The sequence below is a fragment of the Benincasa hispida genome, chromosome 9, assembly GCF_027475165.1.
Source record: "Benincasa hispida cultivar pf3 chromosome 9, pf3_genome.v1.1, whole genome shotgun sequence".
NCBI lineage: Eukaryota > Viridiplantae > Streptophyta > Magnoliopsida > Cucurbitales > Cucurbitaceae > Benincasa > Benincasa hispida.
The window spans coordinates 2,122,690-2,148,610 of NC_143486.1; the positions used below are offsets into that span (position 1 = coordinate 2,122,690).

The 25,921-nt window shown below is 35.7% G+C and overlaps 2 protein-coding genes across 4 annotated transcripts; both read left to right on the forward strand.

Moving 5' to 3' along the window:
- Positions 1-584: 584 nt before the first annotated feature.
- On the forward strand, positions 585-12,177 carry LOC120086012 (Ubiquitin-conjugating enzyme family protein). 3 transcript variants are annotated; one of them, XM_039042392.2, is made up of 11 exons: positions 585-726; positions 1,531-1,596; positions 1,695-1,762; positions 2,386-2,419; positions 2,531-2,600; positions 3,595-3,652; positions 7,663-7,791; positions 9,521-9,612; positions 11,426-11,510; positions 11,671-11,749; positions 11,875-12,177. In XM_039042392.2, the coding sequence occupies exons 1-11, from the start codon at positions 720-722 to the stop codon at positions 11,949-11,951; spliced, it is 765 nt and encodes a 254-aa protein (XP_038898320.1). In that variant the 5' UTR covers positions 585-719; the 3' UTR covers positions 11,952-12,177. The 3 variants fall into 3 exon arrangements, with proteins under 3 accessions (XP_038898320.1, XP_038898321.1, XP_038898322.1); XM_039042393.2 differs by having other exon boundaries at positions 3,601-3,652; XM_039042394.2 differs by having other exon boundaries at positions 2,536-2,600.
- Positions 12,178-13,408: 1,231 nt separating this feature from the next.
- On the forward strand, positions 13,409-25,496 carry LOC120087058 (ubiquitin carboxyl-terminal hydrolase 6). Its single transcript, XM_039043903.2, has 18 exons — positions 13,409-13,629; positions 14,216-14,361; positions 14,541-14,576; positions 14,666-14,773; positions 18,574-18,674; positions 18,742-18,865; positions 19,655-19,714; positions 19,796-19,863; positions 20,209-20,259; positions 20,671-20,779; positions 23,570-23,658; positions 23,874-23,943; positions 24,042-24,122; positions 24,212-24,307; positions 24,385-24,433; positions 24,531-24,653; positions 24,735-24,809; positions 25,131-25,496. The coding sequence occupies exons 1-18, from the start codon at positions 13,620-13,622 to the stop codon at positions 25,184-25,186; spliced, it is 1,452 nt and encodes a 483-aa protein (XP_038899831.1). The 5' UTR covers positions 13,409-13,619; the 3' UTR covers positions 25,187-25,496.
- Positions 25,497-25,921: the final 425 nt, after the last annotated feature.

Sequence of the window (25,921 nt, forward strand, 5' to 3'; positions counted from 1 at the left end):
AAGAGAAATGCATACTTGCATGCGTCAGAGAAACAATCCGAAATTTAAGCTTCAAAGGGAAAGGAAAAGCGGCAGTGGAAGACCAGGATGGAAGGGTTTAAGGGGGAAAACAGAGATCTACAACGAGCTCCAAGATTTAAGAGTCTTTCTCAACATTACTGCGAAATATTTCAGTGTTTTTGATATGATCTTTCTGTTGACATCCATTTATGTTTATGGGGTTTTCTTTGAAGAAGCTTGTGTATGTGGTGTAAAGGGTGTCCAAGCCAGGTGTGAGTGAGATGTGAGTTCGGATCAAAAACCAACCTTTTGGTGGGGGAAAGAGAGAGGGTTTCTGTGAAGAGCGATAAAGGGTGGGTAGTAAATATTTTTTTTTTTCAAAAATGAAAACTATTCGGCGAGAGAGAGAGAGAGAGAGACGAGACAAGGGTTAAATAAAAACAAGGGCAACAAGGGTTTTTATAGTTTATTTCCTCCGTCTTATTTTCTCTTTTTCTTCCACCCCTTTCCCCCTCAAACTCGAAAAGATTCCCACAAATTTTTCTCTCAATCCATTATATTTGATTTTCTTTACCAAATCCCATAGGGAAGGAGCTGAAGGACTTCCTTATGCTTCGGTGTTTTGAGTAGTAATTTTTAGGTCTCCATTAGCACAGTGACTGTGATTTCATCTCAGCGACGCCAGGAAGAGGAGTAAGCGGAATCCAATTATAGCAGCCATGACTGGTACGTGATTTCCCTTATCCAACTACTTTCAGATTCATCTTAATGTAAGGAAATTTTGAAGTGTTTTACGCATCCTTCCTTTATCAGAATACGGATTCTTTCCTCTCATCTGTGCTTAAGCTCTGACTTCTGCTTGTGTTTTTCACCTGATCACATAAATGTCTATGGGTTCTTGCTATATTTACTCATCTGGCTACTGCTAGTATTCTGCTTCGTGGGTATGTTAACGATTTCGGCCAGCTGCAGATTGAATGTTCTTCAAATCGTGAAGGTTTTGTGATGTGGGCTTCATGAAAGAATTTTTTTTTCTTTGAACTTTTCTCTCATGATCAGACTTAATGAAATTGTCTCACGAAATGGGCTGGGCGAGAGCATGGGGATTTCGATGGAGACAGCAGAAGTCTAGAATCTGATCACCAGCATATATACTTTATAGTACAGTGCATTCATATTTTGCTTTGACAACGTGCGTGTGATCGCCAGCATATACTGCACTTTGCCTATGATCACCCGCAGAAGTTGAATTTATAGGTCTTTATTGCACAGGGCCTTTATATTTTGCTTTGACAAAGTTATTCCTGTTTCTGGATAAAATTAACGAATTTTTTTTTGTAAATGTGCGTAAAGTAATGCAAGATTACACGAGTTGGATAATGTGGGTGTGATTGGATAACATGCAATCTTATATTTTAATATCTACTGAATTGATGTGTGTGCGGGCGCTTATATAGTGGATGATATTTTGTCGGGATTTTTCATTATGTCCAATTAATTTCAACTGTTTGCACTCTATTCGGCTTGTAGACTATGTACAGGAGCAGGAAATGGAAATTGAAGCATTGGAAGCTATACTTATGGATGAGTTCAAAGGTTTGTGACACATTTGTCTCTTAGAATTCAAAGTGCTTCGCTACCTTTTCTCCCTTCTAACATGCCAGGCGCCCTTTTCTGTCTGTATTCCATGTCAGAAATTCACTCAAGTGAGAGTGGCTTAAACACTTCTGGTAGATGCTTTCAAATAACATTGTCTCCGCAGGTACGTGTGTCTCTGTTTTCCACCCGTTCTACTTTTGCTGCATGGTAAACAATAAGTATCCTACTTAGTACTTATGATAAGTGATATACTGAAATCTGAAATGAACAGGATATGATAACTGTGCTATTTTCCTATTTAAAGAAGGGAGGAAGATAGGGGGAGCACAATGGTTGGAAATTTTTGATATATCTACAAAAGAATTTGGTGTAATTGGTGTACCACCAAGAAGCTGTATGTTGAACAACAGTCCAAAAATTTTCTCCCCTATGAATATATTCTTCTGTTTCTTATTTAAAAAAAAAAAAAAAGAAAATTCGATATATCTACTCACTGTGAACAACGTCGCTTTAGTATAGGTACAAATGGGTTGAGTTCTATCATTTCTTGGTTATTTAAGACTGGATTTAATTTAAGCTTCAATTCAAACTAGAACCTTTAAAACAACCATTTCGAATTACTTGAAGCAGTTCTTACAACAATATTTCAAATATTATGGTAAATCTTTTATAGTGGCTATTGGTGAGGATCATTTAATATGTGTCGTATTGCATGATTGTCACTGAAGAAATTCTACCTACTAAACTTTATGATCTTATGTTCATTACCTTTGTTGTTTTCAATAGGATGATGAGGCAGATGAATCAACAAATATGCCAGGTTATTCTTACTTAAGTTGCCTTGCTAATAGATACACCTAGAGGTTAAACGTCCTAATATAGGATCAGTAATTTATGTGGTAGTAAGCTCTTGCCCCAAATTTTTGTGCAGTTCAGCTGGGTTTGATTTTCTCGCATACAGAGAAATATCCTGATGAACCTCCACTTTTGAATGTGAAAAGGTTGTATAATTATATTATACATGTAAATACTTATGTGGATCCCAAGTATCCTTTACTTCAATAATTCAAAATAAACAGAAAGATTTCATGTAAGTCACCTAGTTAGGTTGTTGATCTTGATTTCCTGACACATTCAGGCAACACATTAAAGGGTTGTTTGGTAGGCAATCTAGATATAGTTCTATGTTTCTGGTTTCTATGAGTTTAGTGAATATGTGGTTGGCAAATGTGTTATTGAATTTTTTTTTTCAAATTTTGTGATCCAAACATTGCAAATTCTAATAATAATATTTTTTTATGTTTTCATTCTATCCACATTTTGAATTTGAAAATTTGAAATACATGTTTATAGTAAAAAAGTTTTAAAACTTTAAAAGAAATATTGTATTTAACTCAATTCATTTTTGTTAGATGGAAATATGTACATATAATGTGTTATAAATTGTTGGATATTATAAAATAATTATCATTCAAAATTCTTAACCTAAGACACATAAATTAATTAATAATAGTTTTTATGATTTATAAATGTACTATATCAAACACATTTTGAACAATTATTTAAATTGTTATCAATTTCTAAATTTGCTACCAAACACATATTTGAAAAGATAAAATGCAACTTTTTTTTTATTGAACCCCTTGTTTTCGATTGTAATTTCTCGTTGTTTTCAAAATTTTGTTTTCTGCTACCGAACAATTGTTTATTGTTTTATCCATCACATTTGGTTGTACATCTTCTTTTCTTCTCTTCTGCATTTAAACTTCTTTGGTTGTAATCGTTCCTTCTCGTTTGGGCTTCTACTATAGTTTTGGTGTATCTCCATATTGTACTATTTCATTCATCAATGAAATGTTTCTTATATATACACATTATGAACTTATTTTCAAATTTTCGTACTAGACAGACCCAAAGTTATTTGGGTTAAAAAAATTATTCTACTCTTTTGTATAATAGTATATTGATTTTTGGCTTTATTGCTTTGCTGCTTAGTATTAGAGGAATCCCGGTAGAAGATCTAAAGATTTTGAGAGAAAAGCTCCAGCAAGAGGTATTTTCTTTAATTTAAATAGGATCACACATCAGTAGCATTGATGCTTGTAGTTTTGTTTCATACCAAAAGAAAAAAAAAATATATATCCAGTGTACTAATACGACCATGGAGAACCTGCCAGGTAAAGAATCTCACCTTTCTAGGAATCTTAATCCTCCACAACGATGAGTAGGGTTAACCAAACAGTGAAAAAGGATTTACACGAGAACCCTTCCAAAGGATTAGGGCTCCAGACTCTCACATCTCTCCTCCCAAAGCGAAAGGGATGACTCTCAAGAAGAGAAAGGAGGGCAACCACATCCATCGTTTCCCTATCGGCAGAGTACGATGGAACCCGAAGGAGAGGCTCCTTGTCCAAACAAGAAAATCTGTCACAAAATGATTTTTAAGAGAAGACAAATGATACAATTGGGGGAAAGAACCACAGTGATCTTTCCAGAAATACATCTCTGTCCCATCCCCCACCACACAATGGACCCAAGAAACAAAAGCAAGGAGCTCTTTCGCAATATCTTTCCAAAGATTCTGGTAAGTGCCATTAATCCCTTTAGCTAACTACTCAAAAGGATGGGGCCCATGTTTACTAGCAATAACCGTATGCACAGGGAATTGGGCTCAGCAGAAATGTGCCACAACCATTTGGCTAAAAGGGCTTTGTTTCGAGTCCTAAGGTTCCCAATATCAAGACCCCCAAAGACACCAGTTTCTCGATGATCTCCCATTTAGTAAGATGCGAGCTGATACCTTTCCCTTCATTAGCCCCTTCCCAGAGGAAGTCCCGCATCAACCTTTCCAAACAATTACACACCTTCCCTGGAGCTCTAAAGAGATAAAAGAAATAAACTAGAATGCCACTCAGGACGGACTTAATGAGAGTAAGACGGTTTGCTTTAGAAAAGAAACTCTTTTTCCAAGAAGCCAACCTATTATTTCGAACTTTGTCAATCATAGGGTCCCATGATGAAACACACTTCGGACTATTCCCAAGAGGGAGACCAAGATAAAAAAGAGGGAAGGCTTCCTACCTCACATCCAATCCATTTAGCTCACCTTTTAATTTTTTCATCCTTGCTATTGATACCCATGCCACAACACTTCCCCTATTTATCTTCAGGTCCGACATCTCCTCAAAGAAAGCAAGAACGTGATTTAGCATTGAAAAGAAATTAACACTACCTAAGCAGAAGAAAAGGGTGTCATCTGCAAATTGAAGATGGAAGAAGGCAACCCTATCCTTACTCATCGCAAAGGGCTCAATTAGGTTACCTTCGACTCACTTAGTCACCAATCTGCTAAGCTCATCCACAACAAGGAGGAAGAGAAAAGGGGAGAGTGGGTCTCCCTGCCTCAGACCTCTCAACGACGTCACATCATCTCTTGGGCTCCCATTGATAAGAAAGGAGTAGCTCAAGCAACCCCAGATCCTCATGCGCCACTTATAACCAAAGCCTTTCCTCAGACAGACTGTCCTTATCCTCCTCAGAAATAGGGTTCCACTCAATCCCTTGAACAAAGGGTTTGGTTGACACCTGCAAACCATATAACCTAGAGAAGAAGCCAATAACTTCCTCCTCGATCTTCTTATCCTCCATAATGTCCTCCCCTAAATCAAAGACCAAAGGGCGAATTCTATTCCTACTCTTTTGGCCACTCACCACTCGGTGGAAGAGAGCGGAGTTGCAATCTCCATCCTTAACCAATTGAAAGGCCAATTGCCAAAAGATTCCCTGCTAGGCATCAGATACGGGACCATAAGAGGGTTAGAAAAGGAGTAAGGATCCCCAAGCAAACCCCGTTAGGCAAAAACAAAGAGCCTCCTGCAGTCCATATTCCAACAGCATTTGACCAAAAAGCAACCTCTGGACCTCCTTCACCTACAGAATAGACTGGCAAAAGAGAAAAGGCACCCCCGGAATCAGGGAGAAAACTCGAACAAGGAACACAAGGAGGAAGACCTTCTTTACCCCTTACTGCCAAATCAGAAGACTCACCCACTGCCAAAAGCACGTGGTTCCCCTTCTCAGAAAAAATTGAAGACTCTCCCCTTTCTTTTACCTCGCCAACACCCCTTGGAGGATTAAGGCCCACAGAAAGATAAGGGATACTTACCTGACCAGTAGGCTTGACCGCCTCAAACTGCAGGACAAAATGAGGATTCTGCCCCGCTAAGAGACCCGACTGAAGCTCCCCTCTGGCATTAGGAGTCACGTGGACCTGACTTCCAATCCTTCTATCATTTGTAACCCAACTTGCTGCTCATCAGCTGGAGTAGTACAACTTTCTCCCTTCCTTTCGCACTCAGAGTCCTCTGATTACCGAAAACTTCCTCGGAAAAAAGAACACCCACTGCTAGCGAACTACTTTCAGGGATGAACGCTAACGAGGGGAACGAATTGTCGTCGAAATTGCTCATTATAGATAGATCGGACGGATCATAACCCGATTCAGCACGGGTCGTTACTAACTCCAAATCAGGATCACTCATTTCACCCGCTAACGGATTCAACTCGATTGCTTCAGACACTTGGGCCTTACCTTTACCTTCGCAACTTCCCTTTTTTCCACTTCTTTGGGTAGGTCGGGTCTTTTTCAGCTCCAAGTCTAAGCACCACCTTCCCTGTTGCGGTTGGCACAAAATCTCACTAGAAAAGTGAAATCAAGGTGGTTAACATTACAACCCACTGGAATAAAGCCATCCTTGTTTCCTTTTGCCTTGAAGCACACTTCCTTCAACCAACTCGCACCACTGTAAGAATTTCTCTTCCTCAAGAAGCCCTCCACACCACTCAGCCAAAGAAGCAATAAACTCTCTTGTTCTAAGAAACCGTGTCCCAGTCACCTTTGAATTCATGTTTCCTCACTTCTTCCACCATTCAAAAATCCTAGGTTGGAAGATAAAATCTTGAGAGCTGATAGTCGAACCTATTCGTATAAGGGCCTCTACCTCTTCTTTTGAATCGTAGATCCCCACTACTAAATTTGCACAAAAGATTCTAAGACCATAATTACGAAACAATGGTCGTTCAAAGACCCTCTTAATAATCTTCCAATCGACTGTCACGTTGCTCTTCTTAATGATTATCGTCGAATCACAATCAAATGCATAATCAAACTCCCTTAAACGTTCCTTTACATCCTCGGTCACGGCAACGTCGACCTAGGATCTATGTCCTTTCCTGCCGGCACTTTCCCTTCTAGACAAACTTTTAGCTGCTAGGCGCGGTGCCTTACTGGCTACGCCTTCTGTTGCCTTCACTTGTTGATTATCAGAAGTTGCAGAAGGAAGAAGCCCAGATACCTCCACCCACTTTCTCTTTTGACTCAGGAATGACAACCCTCGTTCACCTCCCCTTAAAGGATTCCAAAGATAATAAAGAAAATCTCCCCCTTGAGTTTACGAGTACCTGAAAGAAGATGATCACATTCTCAAGCCTTCTCCTTCACCAGAAACCCAAAGGACTACTCAGCTCCACTGCAGCCACTAAACAATCCCTCACCCATTCCATAGTGCCCGACTCCAAGTCCAATTTACCTGTTTTCTTGCCGTGTCTATCCTCAATGCTTGCTAGCCTGCCAAACTAATGTGTCCATATATACAGAGAAATCATGTGATTGATCCGTTTGGGAATACTGGTTTCATTCCATCAAAATGTGTTTACATATTTATAAATTTCATATTCCTTTGATGGGCTGTACTCTGCTATGTCGCTTAACCCTTCTCTCCTCTCCCGGTTGTTAGGAGACATAAAAAATTGTGGAGGAAAAAATTCATTAGTCATGCATCTATATCAAGTATATAATGTGTCCTCAAAATTGAGTTTAGGAAATAAGATGGCACGTGAAAGTTTCTGGCAGTGTAGCATAAAACAGCGAGTTCCTAATAGCCCCTTTTTAACCAAAATTGTATTTCTGATAATTAGTAAACTAACTATTGGAATGATGAGAAACTTATAGTTATCTTGATAATGTGGTATATCTGACATATTACGTCTGTTATATTTGGACAGGCATCTGAAAATCTTGGTATGGCTATGGTTTACACACTTGTCACATCATCTAAAGAGTGGCTATCTGAGCGATTTGGTCAAGAAAGTAGCCTTGAGGTTGCTGAAGCAGAAGAGAGGGCAAAAGAAGATGTACGGAACTATATTTTTATCTCCTAGTATTAGTTTTTTTTATTAATAAAGAAAGATTCTCTATTTGCTTTCAGTTACTTTTATGATTGATAGTTAATTATACTTTTGGATTGGAAATTTAATCTGCGACTCTGTGTCCAGAATTATATAGGGGCTATTGTGTCTGAGACCATAATATCAGTAGCATGTTGTAATTTTCCTTTTCATAAGAAACCCTTACAATTTACATCATCTGCTCAAGTACAAAAGAAGAAGATGAGCATCCTCCAAAAACGTCAAAGAGCTTTTAATAAAAGGGCCTCAATTGGCAGAAATGAAATCACAAGCATTATAAATACCAGGTTCTTTGGACATAATACACCAAGTAGAAACAAAAACTTGAAAAAGATCCAAATATATGCTGTCCTATTCTTTTCCTTGTTTTGTTCCTTTCAACCCAATTTTCCAAAGAAGAGCTTCCACCACCTTGGTCCACAAGACTTTAGCCTTATTTTCTGAACAAATTGATACTTTGAGTGAAATCAATAGGAAAACACCATCAAACTCCAAAAGCCTTTAACAACCTATACAAACATCAAAACTGAGAGCAGGACCAGAAATAAATGGATTGGATCCTCACGACTTCTTTTACCCAGGGCACAGCAACGTAGAGAAGATATATATATATTATTTTCTTCTTGATCATCTGTATAACAGATATTATTGCATGTGGAGAATTATTTTGATTAGAGACAAAAAATATATATATATATATATTAATGAAGTCAAATCGTACAAAAAGGGTTGGAACGGTGGGAACTAGCCTTGAATGAAGTTTACTGATGCTGAAACTAACGACTGGATTGCACTCCAAGGTCTTAATGAGCCCATTCGAACATAGAGGATACCAAACAGTGAACTCTTCAAGGAGGGGATTTACTCCCAATTAGCCATAATATAAACAAGGTCATAATTATAAAACATGATGCCCTAACCTATGCTTGATGATTTGGGCTTTATACAATCATTTAGAAATCAATTTAAACTAAATTTGATACGATGAGTTCTCACTATGGTATGTGATGTGTTTAATTCAGGCTATTGTGCTGCTACAATTGCTCCTTGTTGCATGATGATGATATTAAGGGGGTGTTTGGTTATTATATAAGTGTTTATTATAGTTTGTACTTTGTAGGTTATGAAGCATGTGTTTGAGGTGCAGACTATTTTAATCTGAGTAGAAAATAGTAAACACTGTAACAAAGAGGGATTTGAAATAATGAAATTGCAGTTAATTGTAGATTATATTAGTTGGAAACACCAACTATTATAATAGTCCACTCCAGCCACTTGAAGTTGAGGGCCCAAACACCCCCTAAAAGATGAAAGAAGATATATAAGGACATAAAAAAAAATTCAAAAACAGAACAACCTCCAAACCCAATTATAGGAACTAGGAAGGTGCACCAATCCCAAAGAACAAGGCTAAATTGACCATTACAAAAAAGTTAATACAATGGTATTAACACAGATACCCACGAAAAACTCTCATGTTCTTCTCAAGCCAAATGCCCCTCAACATTGCAAGAAAAACATTAAAACAGAACTGCCAAAGAAACCATTCTTTGAATATTGTTTGTTTATGTTACATTCTGGACTTGATGGCATATGTTAGTCTATCTCTTAAAACATTTGGTTTGTTGAACATTACTTGTATGAATTGTTACATTCTATTTCTATGATCTCGCAGGCAATTGTACCACATGGAGAACCTGTCACCCTTGACACATTTTTAGCATGGAGGGAAAGATTTGAAGCAGAGATTGCACTGGAACGGGCCAAGTAATATATTTATTTATTTATCCCCCCTGCGCCCACCCAACCCACAACAACTTGACCATAATTGTTCTTGTGAAGGATAGGGTAGTCTAAAGTGTAGTTTTGCTAGCAGTGTCTAAATTTTATGCTGTGGACTATCATCACATGGTTGAAGTTATACAGTGCCTTTCTTGGATGAATCTCAATGTTAATGTAGTGAAGGAGTGGATCACCGAGGATATGGCAATGAAGTGAATCACTCTCTCTAATGTTGTAATGGAGGTAGCTTCACTTCCTACAGACTAGATGTCAGATTATGGTCACTGGAAACTGTGGAGGTTTTATTAGCAGATTTCTATATGATTTTTTAGGCAGTCCATAGGGTGTTATCTTTAGATGAGGCTAATATACGAGTTTGCAGTTTGTAGATGGCAAGTACCTTCCGGTAAGTCTGTGTTTGGAAAATTAATGCATCCTTGTAGGACTTGGGAAGAAACTCAAATGGCTTAGTGGCCAGTAGGATTGATGTAGCCTAAGCAGCATCAAGGGGTAATCCTCCAAGAATCAAGATTGTGATTCTTTTATTAGAATGGTAATGTGTTTGATTCTAGTGGGGAAGATTCCTATTTATAGAACTTTATTACAAGTGGGGGTAAAAAGGGAATTAATCTAGAATATTACCTAATTACCCAATTAACCCCTATTCTTCTTACATAAAAAATTCTTTTGGAAGAAGAGAGATTGTTTTCATTCGTGGAGCATATTGTCATTTGCCAGATACCTGTGGGAAGTTTGTGAGCAAAACAATATGCAATGAGAGTGTCCGAAAAAACGTTTGAAGGTTTTTCCAGGCTTCTTTATATGCATTCTTGGTGGTGCATCAAACAGAGGACTTGGACCACCTGTTTATTCCTTGATTTTTGCCGGATACCCTTGTGAAGATTGTGAGCGGTGCTGCCTTTTGATCTTTTATGGATGGGACCTCTAAAATGCCTTAGAGACTTTCAGTTCTTAGCCCAACACTAAGATACAGGGGCCCAAATTTTGTGGATCATTTCTGCCCTTTCCTCTTTGTGGAAATGAGATACTGAGACGAATGGATGTATGTAACAGTAAAAAAGAAATTGCAAGGGTTTATTGAAACTAAGCTTTACAAATGGAAAATAAGGAGAATGAGAAAGCCCTGTTTACAAAAAAAACAAAAAATTACCAAAAGGGCTCTGGTTGTTGAGAATAAGAGAGAAAGAAAGGTCACAAAAACTAATCTCCAAACCTGCATAATTTCTGAACTTGTAGTTCACACTACGTATAAAACCATGAACCATCTAAATGATATAGAATAAATGAGTTGAAAAGTAATAGCACTTTGATTTGTACTTCCTATTATCAGTCCTGATCCCTACCAGGCTACAAAAAGTTATGCACTAGTCCAGGCAAATTCACTATTGATCCAATCTGGAAATGTTGGCTAATGACTAACATATTGGGGGATCGGGGTGCTAGTTGAGTATTGTGGGGGGGGTTGGGTGGTTGGAAATAATAAAGTTGGTGCTATCAAGACTTGAAATGGTGCAGCTAAGAGCTCTCTGTCTGTTTCTAGGTGGCTGGTAACAAGGACTTTAAACATTCTTCTCTTCTTTTGATTTTGTCTAATTATAGAGCTTTTCTTTTGTAATTTGCCTAGTATTGAGATTGAATGGTCCCTAGTTTTGTCCTTCCGTTTTGTTCATGTCATTTGATCAACATATTTTTATTGTCTCTGACTAGTTTCAAAGAAGTCACAGATTTTACGTTCAACTTTTTTCTTTGTTGATAAATAAATGTGAACTTCTTTCAGGATAATGCCGGAATCTGCTCTTACTGCACCTAAGGAAAAGAAACTTACTGGCAGGCAGTGGTTTGAGAGTGGAAGAGCTTCTGCGGTAATTCTTCTTTTTAAGCACTGGTGTCGATGCTAGAATAGGAATATCAAACAACTGACTGTTTCATCCTATTACACAGTTAATATGATGTTAAATCTCCAGTTAGCTGGAGCTTCTGCTTCATTCAACTTAATATCTTGCTCATTTGTTGTTTTGACAGAAAGGTGCAGCCCCAGTTACTGAAGGATCTGATGAAGACGACGAGGAAGATATTGACTTTGATGAAGATGATTTTGAAGGTGTGCTCGCCCCCATTCTCACTTTACTCTCATTCATCTAATCAACAGTTAATAATACTAAATCATTCAGTTGTTAGTATTAGTCCATACCAAATGATCATCTCTTCGCATTGCTTGAATTGCAGATGATGAGGAAGACATGCTTGAGCACTATCTAGCCGAGAAGTCAGATTCATCCTCTCACTCATCCAGAAGGCTTTAGTTATAAATCAGTTCATTTGCTTCATTACAAGAATGGATATCAAATTTTGGCTTGTAATCTTAGTTGAAACCAGGATGACAAATTTTCCATTTATTCAACTTTTGGGTCTATTCAGTTAATGATTAAATGACAGCGCCGATGATCTTGGAAGTCTGCATTTTCTTGTTTTGGTTAGAAAGAAAGCTAGTGGAGGCAGCCAATTAATGAGTGTGACATTTTGTTTCCATATTTTTCTCTCTTTACATTTACTATTTAGTGAAACATTCTTATTGAAGACATAACACTGCCAAATTTATCACTACTTTGCAAATCCTTTCTGATGAAGGAATGTCCTTTCTTAACATCAAGGTAGTCCCTTTATCCAACTGAAAAATAAAACAATGAGAACTACATTTTCAAAGCAAGACGAGAAGTGATCCAAAAAGCCATCGGTTATATTCAATACCGAGGCTTTACATAAAGTATAATTTCACCTTTTTCCCCCACTTAAACTTGATATTTCTCAAAAAGGACAAAAAAACTGTATTAAAATATGAGAAATTTATTCTTCTTATTATTACTATTATATCAAAAAAATATGTATGGTAGCTTTTAAGAGTGTTTGATGATCTGAAAAATAACTATTTTAGAAAACCAATCAAATGCCTTATGAAATTTAAGTTAAGATTATTGTGTATATAATGTTTGGAAATTGATTGAGCGATAATAAATTTACAAAAATTTTGGAAAATAATCTAATTTGTTTTCGAGCTAAAATGAGTATAGCTCAATGAATATAATGCTTATACTATAAACCTTAAAGTCAAAAGTTCGATCTCTCACATCACATATTTTCGAAAAAGAACTGGTTTTTTTCCTATAATTAAACCATCAATTTTAAAATTAATATAATTTAGAAGTTTACAAGATTTGGAGTATAACTCAATGGATAAAAATGTACGTATATATGTGAAACTAGAAACATAAAACACAAACTGAATTGCTTATCAAAATGACCAACTTTCAATTTTGTATATCCATGAATTTCTAAAATATCGAATAGGTTAGTGACTTATTAGACACAAAATTAAAAATTTACATGTCTATTAGAGACGGTGTTGAAAATTTAATTACTCAATTTAAATACTAAATAGACATGAAATTTAAGATCTCGTTTGGTAACCATTTCGTTTTTTGTTTTAGTTTTTAAAAATTAAGCTTATTTCCTATTCATTCTTTAAAATGATGTGCATCTTTTTTAAAAATATAATAATTGAATTCTCAGCTAAATTCCGGAAACAAAAACTAAAATTTGACTTGATTTTTTAAACTATTAGTAAAATGTAGATAGTAAATAGTAGATAAGAAATTTGAGTGTGAAAATAGTGTTAATTTTTTAAAATAAAAATTAAAAAAAATAAAATAGTTAGGAAATGGGATATAAAATTTTATAGAATAAATTTATAATTTAAGGTTTTAAATATCTTGATTGGACCCGCTTGATAAGAAAAAATATGTGAACCTATCTTATATAAGAATGGAGTTGGGAGGCAAATTGTTGAATCAGCAAGAAATTCAGAGGTCCGCTTTACCGCCTCTCCAAGACAATTCTTCTTCTTCTCCTTCTTCTCCTTCTTCTTCTTCAACCTCTTCGCCCATTCTTCTACCTCTGTCGGGAACCCTGTAATCATGATTAAAGGTTCGAACACCACCTTCTCTCTTTCACTTCTTCTTCTTACTTGCTTTCATTCCTTCTTCTTAACCACCCCAGATTTGCCGATCTTCTCGCGGACAGTGATCTGGAACAATTTCCATATCCATCTTGCCTTCCTACCATTAGGGGCCTTGTCAATTGTTTATTGCTCATTGTTTTCTTTTCTGGGTCGATTGTCATTGCCTCATTTTTCTCTTGCCATTGCTTTTCATTTGAGATCACCCCTCTCTTACATCGCAATTATCAATGGCCTGGATTTTAGTTATTGATGTACGTTTTTTTTAATCTGGGTGTTTGTGTGGATGTAGCTTGTGGTTATGGTTAAAGGAAAGAATGTGCTTTTGCTATTGCCCATCTTTTACAAGTTTAATTTCTTGCCTCATCATGTCATGGAAAGCAATTACAATTTTAAACTTCTTGAAGTGGCAAAGATTGAATAGGAACTTAAGTTTGGCTGGAAGAACCGATTAGAAGTTTTAGAATTCTTCATATTAACTTAACCTTATTCTTATTCTTACCCTTGTGCTGGAATTCTTTTCTTTTCTGATAAATGGATATTGATATGTTATAGTGAGTGTAAAGTGGCAAAAAGAGCTGTTCCGTGATGTTGAAATTGACACCAGTCTGCCCCCATATGTTTTCAAGGGCCAGTTGTATGAACTCACAGGGGTACCTCCTGAAAGGCAGAAGATTATGGTTAAGGGTGGTATACTGAAGGTTACTTGAAATCTCTCTTTGTTTCTTTTGAGGATAATGAATTTTTTGTTCAACTCTTGTTTCTTCATTCCAATTCATTACCAACAATAACGATGTTATCTTTCTTATTTCTGATCAAACTTTTGAGCTTTTTCGGAGTGATTACTAATATCTGATCCTTGTACTCTCTTACTGAGCAGGATGATGCAGATTGGTCAACGGTAGGAGTAAAAGAGGTAGCCCAATGACTAATGTTATAAAACTTTCGTATAGATTTTTGTGGTTCCGAGTTTGTTGTTCCATTTACATGCTTCTTCTTTTGTAGGGTCAAAAATTAATGATGATGGGCACAGCAGATGAGATTGTTAAGGCCCCAGAGAAGGGCCCTGTCTTTATAGAAGATCTTCCTGAAGAGGAACAAGTTATTGCAGTGGTAAGGTTTTTATTATGTTCTTTAAGTGGCAGGAATTCGTTTTCAGAAATTATTGTCAGATAATGCCATCCATGTCCCTATCTGATAGTGATGGAATTAGGTTGACAGTTTCCTTTAGTTCTACTATCCAATAAAGATAGTTTCCTTTAGTTGATATAATTAGGTTGATCATTGTAGACGACAACTGGAAATTATTTTTGAAGGTAAGTTTGTTTCTAGATGATGGACTGTTAGTATTGTGTACTCAGGATACCACCTTTTACCTTTGATGCTGACATCATTTTTACCTAAAGTCATGTTTGTACAGACCCGGCTCCCTAGGACTAAAACTAGACCGTTACCATAGACATGCATGCATACAATTCAAATAGACATCTTTTCATGACATAGTAAAACCAAATAATTAGCATAAAATAATCAACTCTATTAAAACTAAATAACTGAAATGCATTTAATAGGGTACCCCCATTAAACCAAATCAAACTAGAAAATTCTCTTAAAAAGTTTAAAAGAAAAAGCACTCAAAACTCAAGTTCAACATCAAGACTAGAAATTTTAAAACATAAAATCCTGAAAACATGAGCAGAAGCATACGATTGGTTCCAGTGGCTCAATCATGGATTCTACTTGTCATTTGCCGGCATGTTCTTACCCTTACTTGAAAAAAATAAACATGAGAAAGAATTAGTATAAAATACTCAATAAGTAACCTCACTATCGGGGTCAAGCTAAGCATCTATGTCCTCTAGATGCTAGATGCCACTCTCTAGTGGGACGTGCATAAATCTCTACTTTCCATGGGATGGCTAACTAGTGGATAGTTGAACCCACTCTATCGTAGGTTAGATGTACCCACAAACCTCTGTTGAATCCCGAAGGAAACACAAACCTTTGGTGAAGTCCCAATGGAGATCATCACCTCTGATGAATCCCGAGGAAACACAAACCTCTGGGAAAATCCCGAAGGAGATCACCACCTCTGGTGAATCCCAAAGGAAACACAAACCTCTAGTGAATCTTGAAGGAAACACAAACCTCTAGTGAAATTTGGAAGGAGATCACCTCCTCTGGTGGGAATCTAATTACGGGTAGAGGTAACTATCACTATCATAAACATAACGTGCATCATAAAACATAGTCCCACAAATATGCAAATACATATCATCATCTAGCAAATCATATAAACCAAATAATTTAGTTCATGCTTGCACTCATAACATGCTTCAAAACGTAATCAAGATCAGCTTGTTTATCCTTATGCATCTCGATGCAAACAGTCTCAGAATCCTCAGATTTATTCTTAAATTTATTGCATGACACCAGGGCGATTCCAATAGTAAAATTACTTATCTTGAATTTGAGCTAGATAAAACTCTACAAATAATCTACCTCCCTTATCTAACTTCTAGGAATGCTTGTTGGGGGGAAAAAAAGTTGTCTTTCTCAAAACTAAATATCTTTAGAAACTTCTAAGAGGTAGTTCTTCACCACGAAAAGGAAAGTGGGACAACTAATAAATGTGAAAGTAACAAGGATTTTTTTTCTCTAATTGACCTCCCTTTGAAATGAAGTGGATGATTGGAGGAGAAATAATCCTAATCCTAAATTGTTTGGGATTTCATAACTAAAGTAGTAGATAGATTAGATTTCCTTTTTAAATATGACACTTTATCTAATTGGGAAATCTATTTTTTTAATTAAATTAGAAAATCAATAATTAAAGTAATAGATAGGTTAGATTTTCTTTTTGAATAAGACAGAAAAATTCCATAGTCTAATTTAATTAGAATAATAATTAATTTAGAAATTCATATTCTAATTAAATTAGAAATTCCTAAATAAACGTCAATTCTATCAATTTGAATTAAATCTCAATTTCTCTCAACTCAATTTAAATTAATTATCTTTTTTAATTTGGCTCTTAAGACCAAAATCAACTTACCATAAGTCCAATCAATTTAAGATAATCAAATTTAAAATTACTAAAAACTAGGGATGTTCGTCTTATTCCATGCATTCAACATATTCTTTCTGTCATAATTATAACTGGATTAGTTGACATCTTTTTGGTCCATTCTTATGATTCATATCTACCATTGACGCCTGACCCATTGCCACTCATTATCATTGTACTTGTGTTTTTTCCATCATAATGGAATCATGAGGTATTTCTTTTATAAGCAAATGTTGAAGTTCATTTCAAATATATGCAAGTACGGAGTATGAAGTAACCGAGACCTCAAGGAAAAAGGAACTCCATAGATCCACCCAAAAGAACAAATAAAACTCTGTATGCCCTCAATTTTAACAATATATATTGAGAATATTATGAATATTGACAGACTCAGAAACCTATAATGAAACCACTGCAGAGAACTCTCTTTTTGTTCTTCATCCAGCATGGTAAGTTAAAGGATGGAAGATGGGAGATAGTAAGGGAGGCAAAAGAAACAAATTTTGTGTAGGCAAAATTGAGTAAACGAGGAAAACAATTACTATTGTGAGCATTGTGGGTAGGGAGGTTTTATGCTTCCTGTCAAGTCATGGTTCAAGTCCTCCTTGTTGCATCTTAAGAGTGTAAACAAGGAAAACTGACCAAGAAAAAATGGTGCCCTGTTCTCGCAGCATATATCTTCCCAGCAATTCTTTTTTCTATAAGAAACCAAACATTTATTGAGGTTGATGAAAGCATATGTTATGGCAATACAGAAAAACAAGCCCAAAAAGGCAAAAACAAAATCCCCTCACGCCCAGTTACAGAAAGAAGGCTCTAATCTAAAAGAATTATACTAAGCTGATAATTACAAAAAATTGTGTTAACAGATGCAAGGAATGGTTAAACTTGAACAAAGGCCAGGCCAAAGAACCTTTCCTTTGCCCCGAAAAGGAGGATTCAAGAGCACCTCCTCAAACATCTAACAACAACCTCTATTACAAGCAAGCACAACCTCAAAGGTTCTGAAGAGTCTGTTCCATCAAGATGTCACAAACTCACAATCCCAAAGCAAATGGTCAAGATCCTCTTCCCATCTCCTACAAAGGACACACCATTGAGGTTGGCAACACCATGGAGGAAAGCCTTTGAATACAATCTTGAGTATTCACTCTCCCACGCGAAACTTTCCAGGCAAAACATTTCACTTTCTTAGGAATGTTAACCTTCTAAAGAGAGGAACATGCAAGGGCTCACTTGGGGGGAGAAGTGGCACAAAAAATTCAGGGGAAAAAATCTATTGAAAAAGCCCTCAAAGGGCTCTGAAAGCCAAGATCTAGAATCCCCTCTCCCCACACACGGAACCTGATTCGAAATAATAGAGAAGAGAAAGACTGGCAACCTTAAAGGTCTCACAATCAACCGGTGGTAAAGATGAGGGAACAAGGAAGAGCTTCTCAGCATCAAATAACTTCCAAAAAATCTAAAAGCAAAAAGTAGTGAAGTCAGTGGTGGCTTTAAGAGGTGACATTGGGTGCTTGATCCGTCATTAGAGTGTGCCAATCATACAAATGATACCCAAAGGTATCCACAAAAAGCTTGTGCTATCCGGTGTCTTTCTTAGATAAAAATCTCCTCAACTAAATACAGACGAGGTTGCCTCTACCCCATACCACAGATCCCAACCCTTAGGCGCAAGTATGTGACATCGTCACTTGTGCAAAAATATTTCTAATTTTGTCATATTTTCATTCTGATTTTGTTATACATCCTCCTCTTGTTTCTTCAGTTCTTTGTTTAATTGGACATTTTGTGCTGAACTATTTTTTATGATTTATGATTTTCATCCAAAACGTTGCTGTTTCAGGGTCACAGTGCTGGCTTGTTTAATTTGGGAAACACATGTTACATGAATTCAACATTACAGTGTTTGCATTCTGTTCCCGAGCTGAAGTCGGCTTTGATTAAGTGAGTTCTCCTTGCAATCTTCCTGAATCTTCCTGCAGCAACAAATATAATTGTTGGCTTGGATCAGGTACTCTAATGCTGGCCGTAGTGATGTGGATCAAACTTCACACATGTTAACTATTGCAACCCGGGATTTATTCAGTGAGCTTGATAGAAGTGTCAAGGCAGTGGCACCTATGCAGTTCTGGATGGTTAGTGGCTTTCACAAAAGTTCTTGAAATTCACCTGTTAAAGCACTTGTTCCTTTCATATATTGGGGTGAAAACTAGTATTCCTATTTCGTTTAATGGTCATTTCTCTATTGTTATCTTGGTTCCTCTTTCAGTATAAGAAATAAGATATAACTACTGTGAACCAAAAGGGTGAGAGACTCAGAACAACCTAAAGGCCTATCCAATTTGATAAGAATTCAACTTATCTTTTAAGAGCCATTCATTTTTTACCTTCCAAAGAAGCCACAAAAGTGCTCTGGAAGCTGTGATTCCCCAAGTGTTCTTGCTTTGTCTTCCATACATCACCCTGAAAAGATCTTGCTTGGGGAGCCATTTCTCTATGATTATCTTTTTCTATGTATGCTCATTGAATGATACTTTGAAGCCACTTTTTTTTTTCCCAATAAGAAACTATGTCATTGATGGAATGAAATACCCAACTATATGCAAAAGGTCCTAATCCAAGAGAATTCAAAATTTTTTTAGAAGCCACTTACTAGGCCAATCTGGCAATCTTCTCAAGGATCATGTATACCAGATGCTAACATTGAAGTTCCATTCTTCATTGGATGTAGAGGTCCATGTGAAAAGTTGACTTTACGAAATCAATTTGCATCTCTTCCATTTCATTTCTTTATATATAATCATAAGATATTGGATTTCAGTTGTATTTGATTTCATAATAACTTATTTTTAGAATTTTTTTGTCATCACGGTTGTCAATTCATCGGATGATGAAATAATGTGTTTATTGTCCCATGTTCCCAGGTGCTGCGGAAAAAATATCCTCAATTTGGCCAGCTGCAGAATAGTACATTCATGCAACAAGTATCTGATATTTTGAACTTTTTTATTGCATTCTGCTACGTCTTTAAAGTTAATGTATTAATTGAAGCTTAATTTTAACAGGATGCTGAAGAATGTTGGACACAACTTCTTTACACTCTATCTCAGTCCCTTCGGTCAGCAGGTTCCAGGTAATTGCATCTTGTTTTTTTAGTGATTTCTGTAATTTCATTTGGCTGCTTTTGTTCATTGTATCTCTCTTTGTACTTTGAGCATTAGTCTCATTTCATTATTTCAATGAAGAGGCTTGTTTCCATTTCAAAATATAATTGTCTAAACCACACTTCGAAATTCCTCATGAACTCGATGGTTTTCAACCCATGGTTAGTTTAGATTACATGCTATTTTCAGGCCGTGTGTGGGATTTCTCAATGTGTTTGCTATTCTGTCTCTGCTTTTGGATTCTTTTATTTTTGTTTCCTATTTCATGGAAGAAATGTGTAGTTTGATGAGAAAATTGTCATCTTCATTTGCAGTGAAATCCCCGATGCTGTAAAGGACCTATTTGGCATTGATCTTGTTAGCAGGTAAGACATTTACTAGTTATTTATTTAATACATCGGAAATGAGATCCATGAAGTGGTGGTAGACTTTACATTAATCATTATTTATCTTCCCATCCTATTCTCCTCTGCACCTATTCAATGACCTTGATGATATTCATGAGCTTATGTTTGCTTAATCACAAGTGGAAATGTGTTAAGATGTCCCTCTCCTTGTAGTTAGTATATTATTGATAAGAAGCACCAGTTTGTCATCTCTGTATTGTTTGTGGCTTACCTTGTAGTAAAAACCATATTTCATGGCAATCTTCTCACCAAACAAACACTCAACATTGCCATTAATTTTTTGGGCTTTTTTGGGAAGAAAAACAAAAATTGCACGTTCTTGAAATTATGTGTTGTTAATGTGCTGATGATGTGATTCTATGATGTCAGAGTACATTGTCAGGAAAGTGGAGAGGAAAGTTCGGAAGCAGAATCAGTTTATTCACTTAAATGTCATATATCACAAGAAGTGAACCATTTGAGTGAAGGATTAAAGCATGTAAGTCCTATTAATTTGGATGTTACTTCTTTGCTCGTAGTTGAGTGCAGATATTTTGACTGGCGGTTTTCCAACTTTCAAGCACTTACATTTATTGGTTGTTCAACTAGTTCTTTACTTGGCTAAACTTTTCTTGCAAAGATTTTGTTTAAAATCTGAATGCTCCTTTTCCCTGCCAGATAAAAGTAATAAACAAATGATGAAACAAATGGAAAATTAGGGAAAATGTTTTTTTTTTTTTTCCGTAAACAAGATTTGTGTGGAAAGTGAACAGGGAAAATGTTAATAATGTCAAAAGTAATAAAATGAACTTTGAATAATTTCCATTTGTTCTGATGGATAAACGTGAGAAGTTTCTAAGTTCTGGTAACAAAATTTACACAAAGTTTTAGTTTTTTCCCAGTTAATAGTTGTGGTTCTTTTTGCCAGGTAAGTTCTTTCATTTTTCTCCACGAATACTCAATTTCTAACAATATATGTATATACTTCAAATGTCTTTCTACTTAATTCAACCGAAACCACTTCTACAAGGTTGCCCCTTCAATTACAAAAGTTAAATTTTATATTTTGGAAGCACATTGAAGTTTCGTGTTTGGAGCCCATAATTTACTGTCAGGTAGGTTTTCCATTCTCTTTGGAAGTCAAGCTAGTGGCTCTGTATTAATCAGTCTTCATCGTTCAACCTGAATTTCTGCCTACAGTAATTCTTTCTGTTGTTTAGAAAGGTTTTCATCAGTATGTGAATGCATTCAAACACTGGCGCCTGCCTATAGGATGGTACTGCCCTTAAGAATATTGATGAACTCCCTCGATGAGAGATGTCACAATAATAAATACAATAGTTTCTATCAAAAGCAAAACTCACCAAAAGAGCTTAAAAAATACTCGAGCTTTGCATTAATTAGAGAGCATAGTTGCAATAGTCATTATCTAAAGAATTCACCTTGGAATGCTGCCACCTCTTCTACCAGCCACATTTTAAATTACTTTGTACCATACCTAATTGGATTTTATTTGGAATCTCCAGAATCACTTTACCACTAAGGCTTTAATATGTAGCCTTAGGTTCCCAATTCCCACCCCACCACCTAGTCCTGGGGCAAAGGAATCAACTTCCAATACACTGGATAGCCAGGCTCTTCCTCATCTAGAGAAGCATCCCTTTCCAACAAAGCGCTACATGGAGTCAATCTACCAAAATTTTCTCCATTTATCAAGCTTGCACAAGACTTTTTAGGTAGTCTGTGCTGTGCATTAATAGCTTGCTTCAAGACCTATAATTTGAGTAGATCCACACTCCTTGCTTGCTTTGGTTCTGATTGGTCACCCCCTTCTAGAGGGAGGAGGAGGTCCTTTGGCTCAACATTATTAGCATAATCTTTTTTTTTCCCCCTTTTTGATGAATGAAATATTCAAAGAGATAAAAGGCCTATAAATGGGTTTACAAAAGATTTCCCCAGTTAGCTACAAGGAGATTTTTGTTGTGATCAGTAAAGCAATTTTATTATTAGCATAATCCTTGAATCATAAAAGGACTTGGACATTTTTTTGGGGTGAAAAATGATTAAGTTGTATTGATCCATCAAAACTTCGAACTAATAATTATATCAATATAAACCCAAAAATTTCATAATTAAGGAAGGTGTTTGGACCAACTTTCAAGTTGGTGAAGGGGGCTATTATAGCCCACTCCATGTTTGGGGCACCATTTATAATTGTTGGTGTTTCCAACTATTATAACTTATAATTAGCTACGATATTACTATTATAAATCTCTCTTCACTACAATGTTTACTATTTCCTACTCATTCTCTCTTTCCCTCTTTGTTATAGTGTTCACTATTTTCTACTCAGACTAAGATATTCTACACCCCAAACACAAACTATTATAACTCAGACTAAAATAGTCTATACCCCAAACATAGACTATTATAGCCTATGAATTATTGTAAACTAGACTAACTCAGTGTCCCAAATACCCTCTTAAATCAATTTAGTCTCTCTGTCGATTTACAATTAAATCATAATCTAAATAAAATTATTCTTGTTCAATAATCCTACCAAGGTGGAAAGAAAAATTAGCACATAAATTTTTGTAAATAAATAGAGGAAAATAGAGGAAGACAATAAGATGAAAAACCACATATTACTGAATTATCCTATTATTCATCTGATTCCAACTTCTTTTTGTATTATTATGTTGATTCTTGTATTTAAAGACTCTTATACATGTGTGAATATTATACATTAACAGTTTTAAAATGATCTCAACTGAGAGTCTAGATTGATTTATTTATGAAAGTTTAGGATTTTAATTGATATAATTATTAATTTGAGGGTTTTAAATGATATAAACTTCAAAGTTCATGGCATAAATTTATTTTTTCTTGCTTTTTAATTCTTTATCTTTATGGCACTTTGTGTAAATTCTCTTCGTGCTTTTGTAGCTATAGCCTATCGACTATTATATCCCAAGGACTGTGTTTCTGTGACTTCTTTGGATAGGGGTTCACCCCTACTTTTTGTAATTCCATATCATCGATAAATTTTTTTAATCCAAAAATATATAATAAGAGGTAAAGAAAAGAAACCTATAAGTTGAGCGAGCAGTTCGCGTCAACTTTGAAATCTGTTATTGGCATGTTGCAATGTTTTCCCGAGTGAAGTCGCACAGGATTAAAGTTCCCACTTGTCTCCGTTTTATATTTTTCTTACCAAGTAATGGTTTTTTATGTATTTCTTGTTTAGAAATCTTCGTGATAAAATTTATTTTGCATCGGAATTCTGCAGGGTTTAAAATCAGAAATAGATAAAGTATCTCCTTCACTGGGGCGCAGTGCAATTTTCTTGAAGGAATCTCGTATTAATAGCCTGCCAAGGTAATGATATCTTTTTACGTTTTTTTCTATTTCCTCTTATTAAAAGAATAATCTTTTTATGTTTAAAGTTGTCTTAGTTCTGCATTGCCTATTAACTTAACACATCTTTTCACTGGGAAGTCTACTAGATCAATTTTAGATTAGCATTGTACCATGCAAAAAATATGAAATTTTGCATCCAATATAACAATTATTTATGGTTTAATTATTTTAAGGTATTTGACAATTCAATTTGTCCGCTTTTTTTGGAAGAGGGAGTCAAATCAGAAGGCCAAAATTTTGAGGGTATGCCACGATTGTACATCGTGAATGCTGTCCTATTTTACTTGAATTTGAACTCCCTTACAGTATTCCATAATTTTTTGTCTTAACTTTCATCTCAGAAAGTGGATTATCCTTTGGAGTTGGATGTGTTTGATTTGTGTTCAGATGATCTTCGCAAACAATTGGAAGGTCCTCGACTGGTATGGTTTCTCACCTATGGTCTTTGAAGAAGAAACTTATTGATAGTTTATGGTTGATGAACATTCAAATTTTATTTATTGAAATATAGCTTTTGAGGAATGAGGAAGGCAAAAAACTTGGTCTGAAACCCAATGAGAAGACTTCCGATTCTGCGGACAAGGATGTAAAGATATCTGATGCAGAAGTGAGTCAAGACTCCATTTGCAACCTTTGAATTATATTTGAACTTTCTTTTGACTTCCAAGGCCTGAAATAATGCAGGGTACATCTACTGGGATTGAAGCACAGTCAAGTATTACACCTCAAGAAGGTATCCTTTTCTAAAAGTGGAAATTGCACTTCGTATTCAATCGGTTCTTGCTCCATACTTCATTACACTCTCACCTTTTGTTGATTATCTATCTCAGATGCCCCCTCTTCTGACAAGGAAGTACAAATGACTGGAATTTATGATTTGGTAGCTGTGTTGACCCACAAGGGAAGGAGTGCAGATTCAGGACATTATGTTGCCTGGGTCAAGCAAGAAAGCGGTTAGTCTTTTAGAATGAATTGTTTTTTTATTATTTACTATGTGATACAAACGATTATAAATGGTCTTCAATTGGCCACAGGGAAGTGGATTGAATATGATGATGATAACCCCATTGCACAGAGAGAAGAAGACATCTTAAAGCTATCGGGTGGAGGTAAAACTCACATAGGAATTAATTACATGTTCGAAAATGATTTTAAAATTGTAAAAATTACTCCAAAACATGCCTTTAATTACTCAACATTAATTTAATATTTAATTTTACTCTTTTAAATGAAAATTTCATATCATTAAATATTGAATGATTAAAAGTATCATTCATAGTGATTTGATTTTGAAAATGACAAAAATGATTTTAACCAATCAAAATCACTCTCATACATGCTAAACTTTCATTCTCCAAACAGAAAGTGTCAGAAATGGATTCACCGCCGACCACAGATAACGTTTCGTTCTGAACTTTCATTTATTTCAGGTGACTGGCATATGGCATATATATGCATGTACAAGGCTCGTGTTGTCCCTAAGTGATCTCATTTATGTTCAAATTTAATGCGAGGGCTTCCACAATTGGCTAAAAGATTTCATCAACTAAGTTTGCTTGCCAGAAACTTTCCTATGTACGCCAAGTGTTTCAAGTAGTTTGGTCTAGCAGCTTGGTGACTAGAAAGCAAGCTGGGCGGTCTGGTTAGATATTTTTTTAGAACCAAATATGTCATGTTTAAATGTGTGGATCATTGGCACTGTTTTATTTACTACCTCTCTATTTCTGTATTGGACAATTTTACAATTAGATTTTTCCGTTCTATTTATGAACAGGGAAACCAAGTAGTTTTGCTTAGCCTGGAGTGTTTTCCTTTTTAAAGCTTGTGGTGCACATAAAACTAAACCAAATCAAACCAAACTAACCAAGAAAACTGGTTCTCAAAACAATTTTGTTTGAGTTTGGTTTGATTCGGTTTGGTTTAATTCTGTTCGCATAAATCATAAACATCACAGGATCATAAAACATCACAGGATGATTTTCTGTCTGATAAAAAATTGAAAAAGCTTCGGCTAAATTATCTGAACAAGATAATATTGACCTGAGCTTTAAAATTAGACAATGGAAAATAATCAAAGAGTGCTCGCTTTGTCAAAGTGATATAATATAAATGAACGAAAGTAATATAAATGCAAATAAATTGAACGTTTATGTTTGGAAGTTGTAAAGTACTCTAGCATTTTGTCTTCTTTTATCTGCTTTTATTGAGCTACCATTCTATT

What these genes read in the sequence shown, in the direction of transcription:
- LOC120086012 (XM_039042392.2), top strand. An exon ending in CCACTTTTGAATGTGAAAAG is followed by an intron (nt 2,601 to 3,594) that starts GTTGTATAATTA and finishes TTTGCTGCTTAG; the next exon opens with TATTAGAGGAATCCCGGTAG. An exon ending in TGATGAAGATGATTTTGAAG is followed by an intron (nt 11,750 to 11,874) that starts GTGTGCTCGCCC and finishes CTTGAATTGCAG; the next exon opens with ATGATGAGGAAGACATGCTT.
- LOC120087058 (XM_039043903.2), top strand. An exon ending in AGAAGGCCAAAATTTTGAGG is followed by an intron (nt 23,944 to 24,041) that starts GTATGCCACGAT and finishes CTTTCATCTCAG; the next exon opens with AAAGTGGATTATCCTTTGGA. An exon ending in AATTGGAAGGTCCTCGACTG is followed by an intron (nt 24,123 to 24,211) that starts GTATGGTTTCTC and finishes ATTGAAATATAG; the next exon opens with CTTTTGAGGAATGAGGAAGG.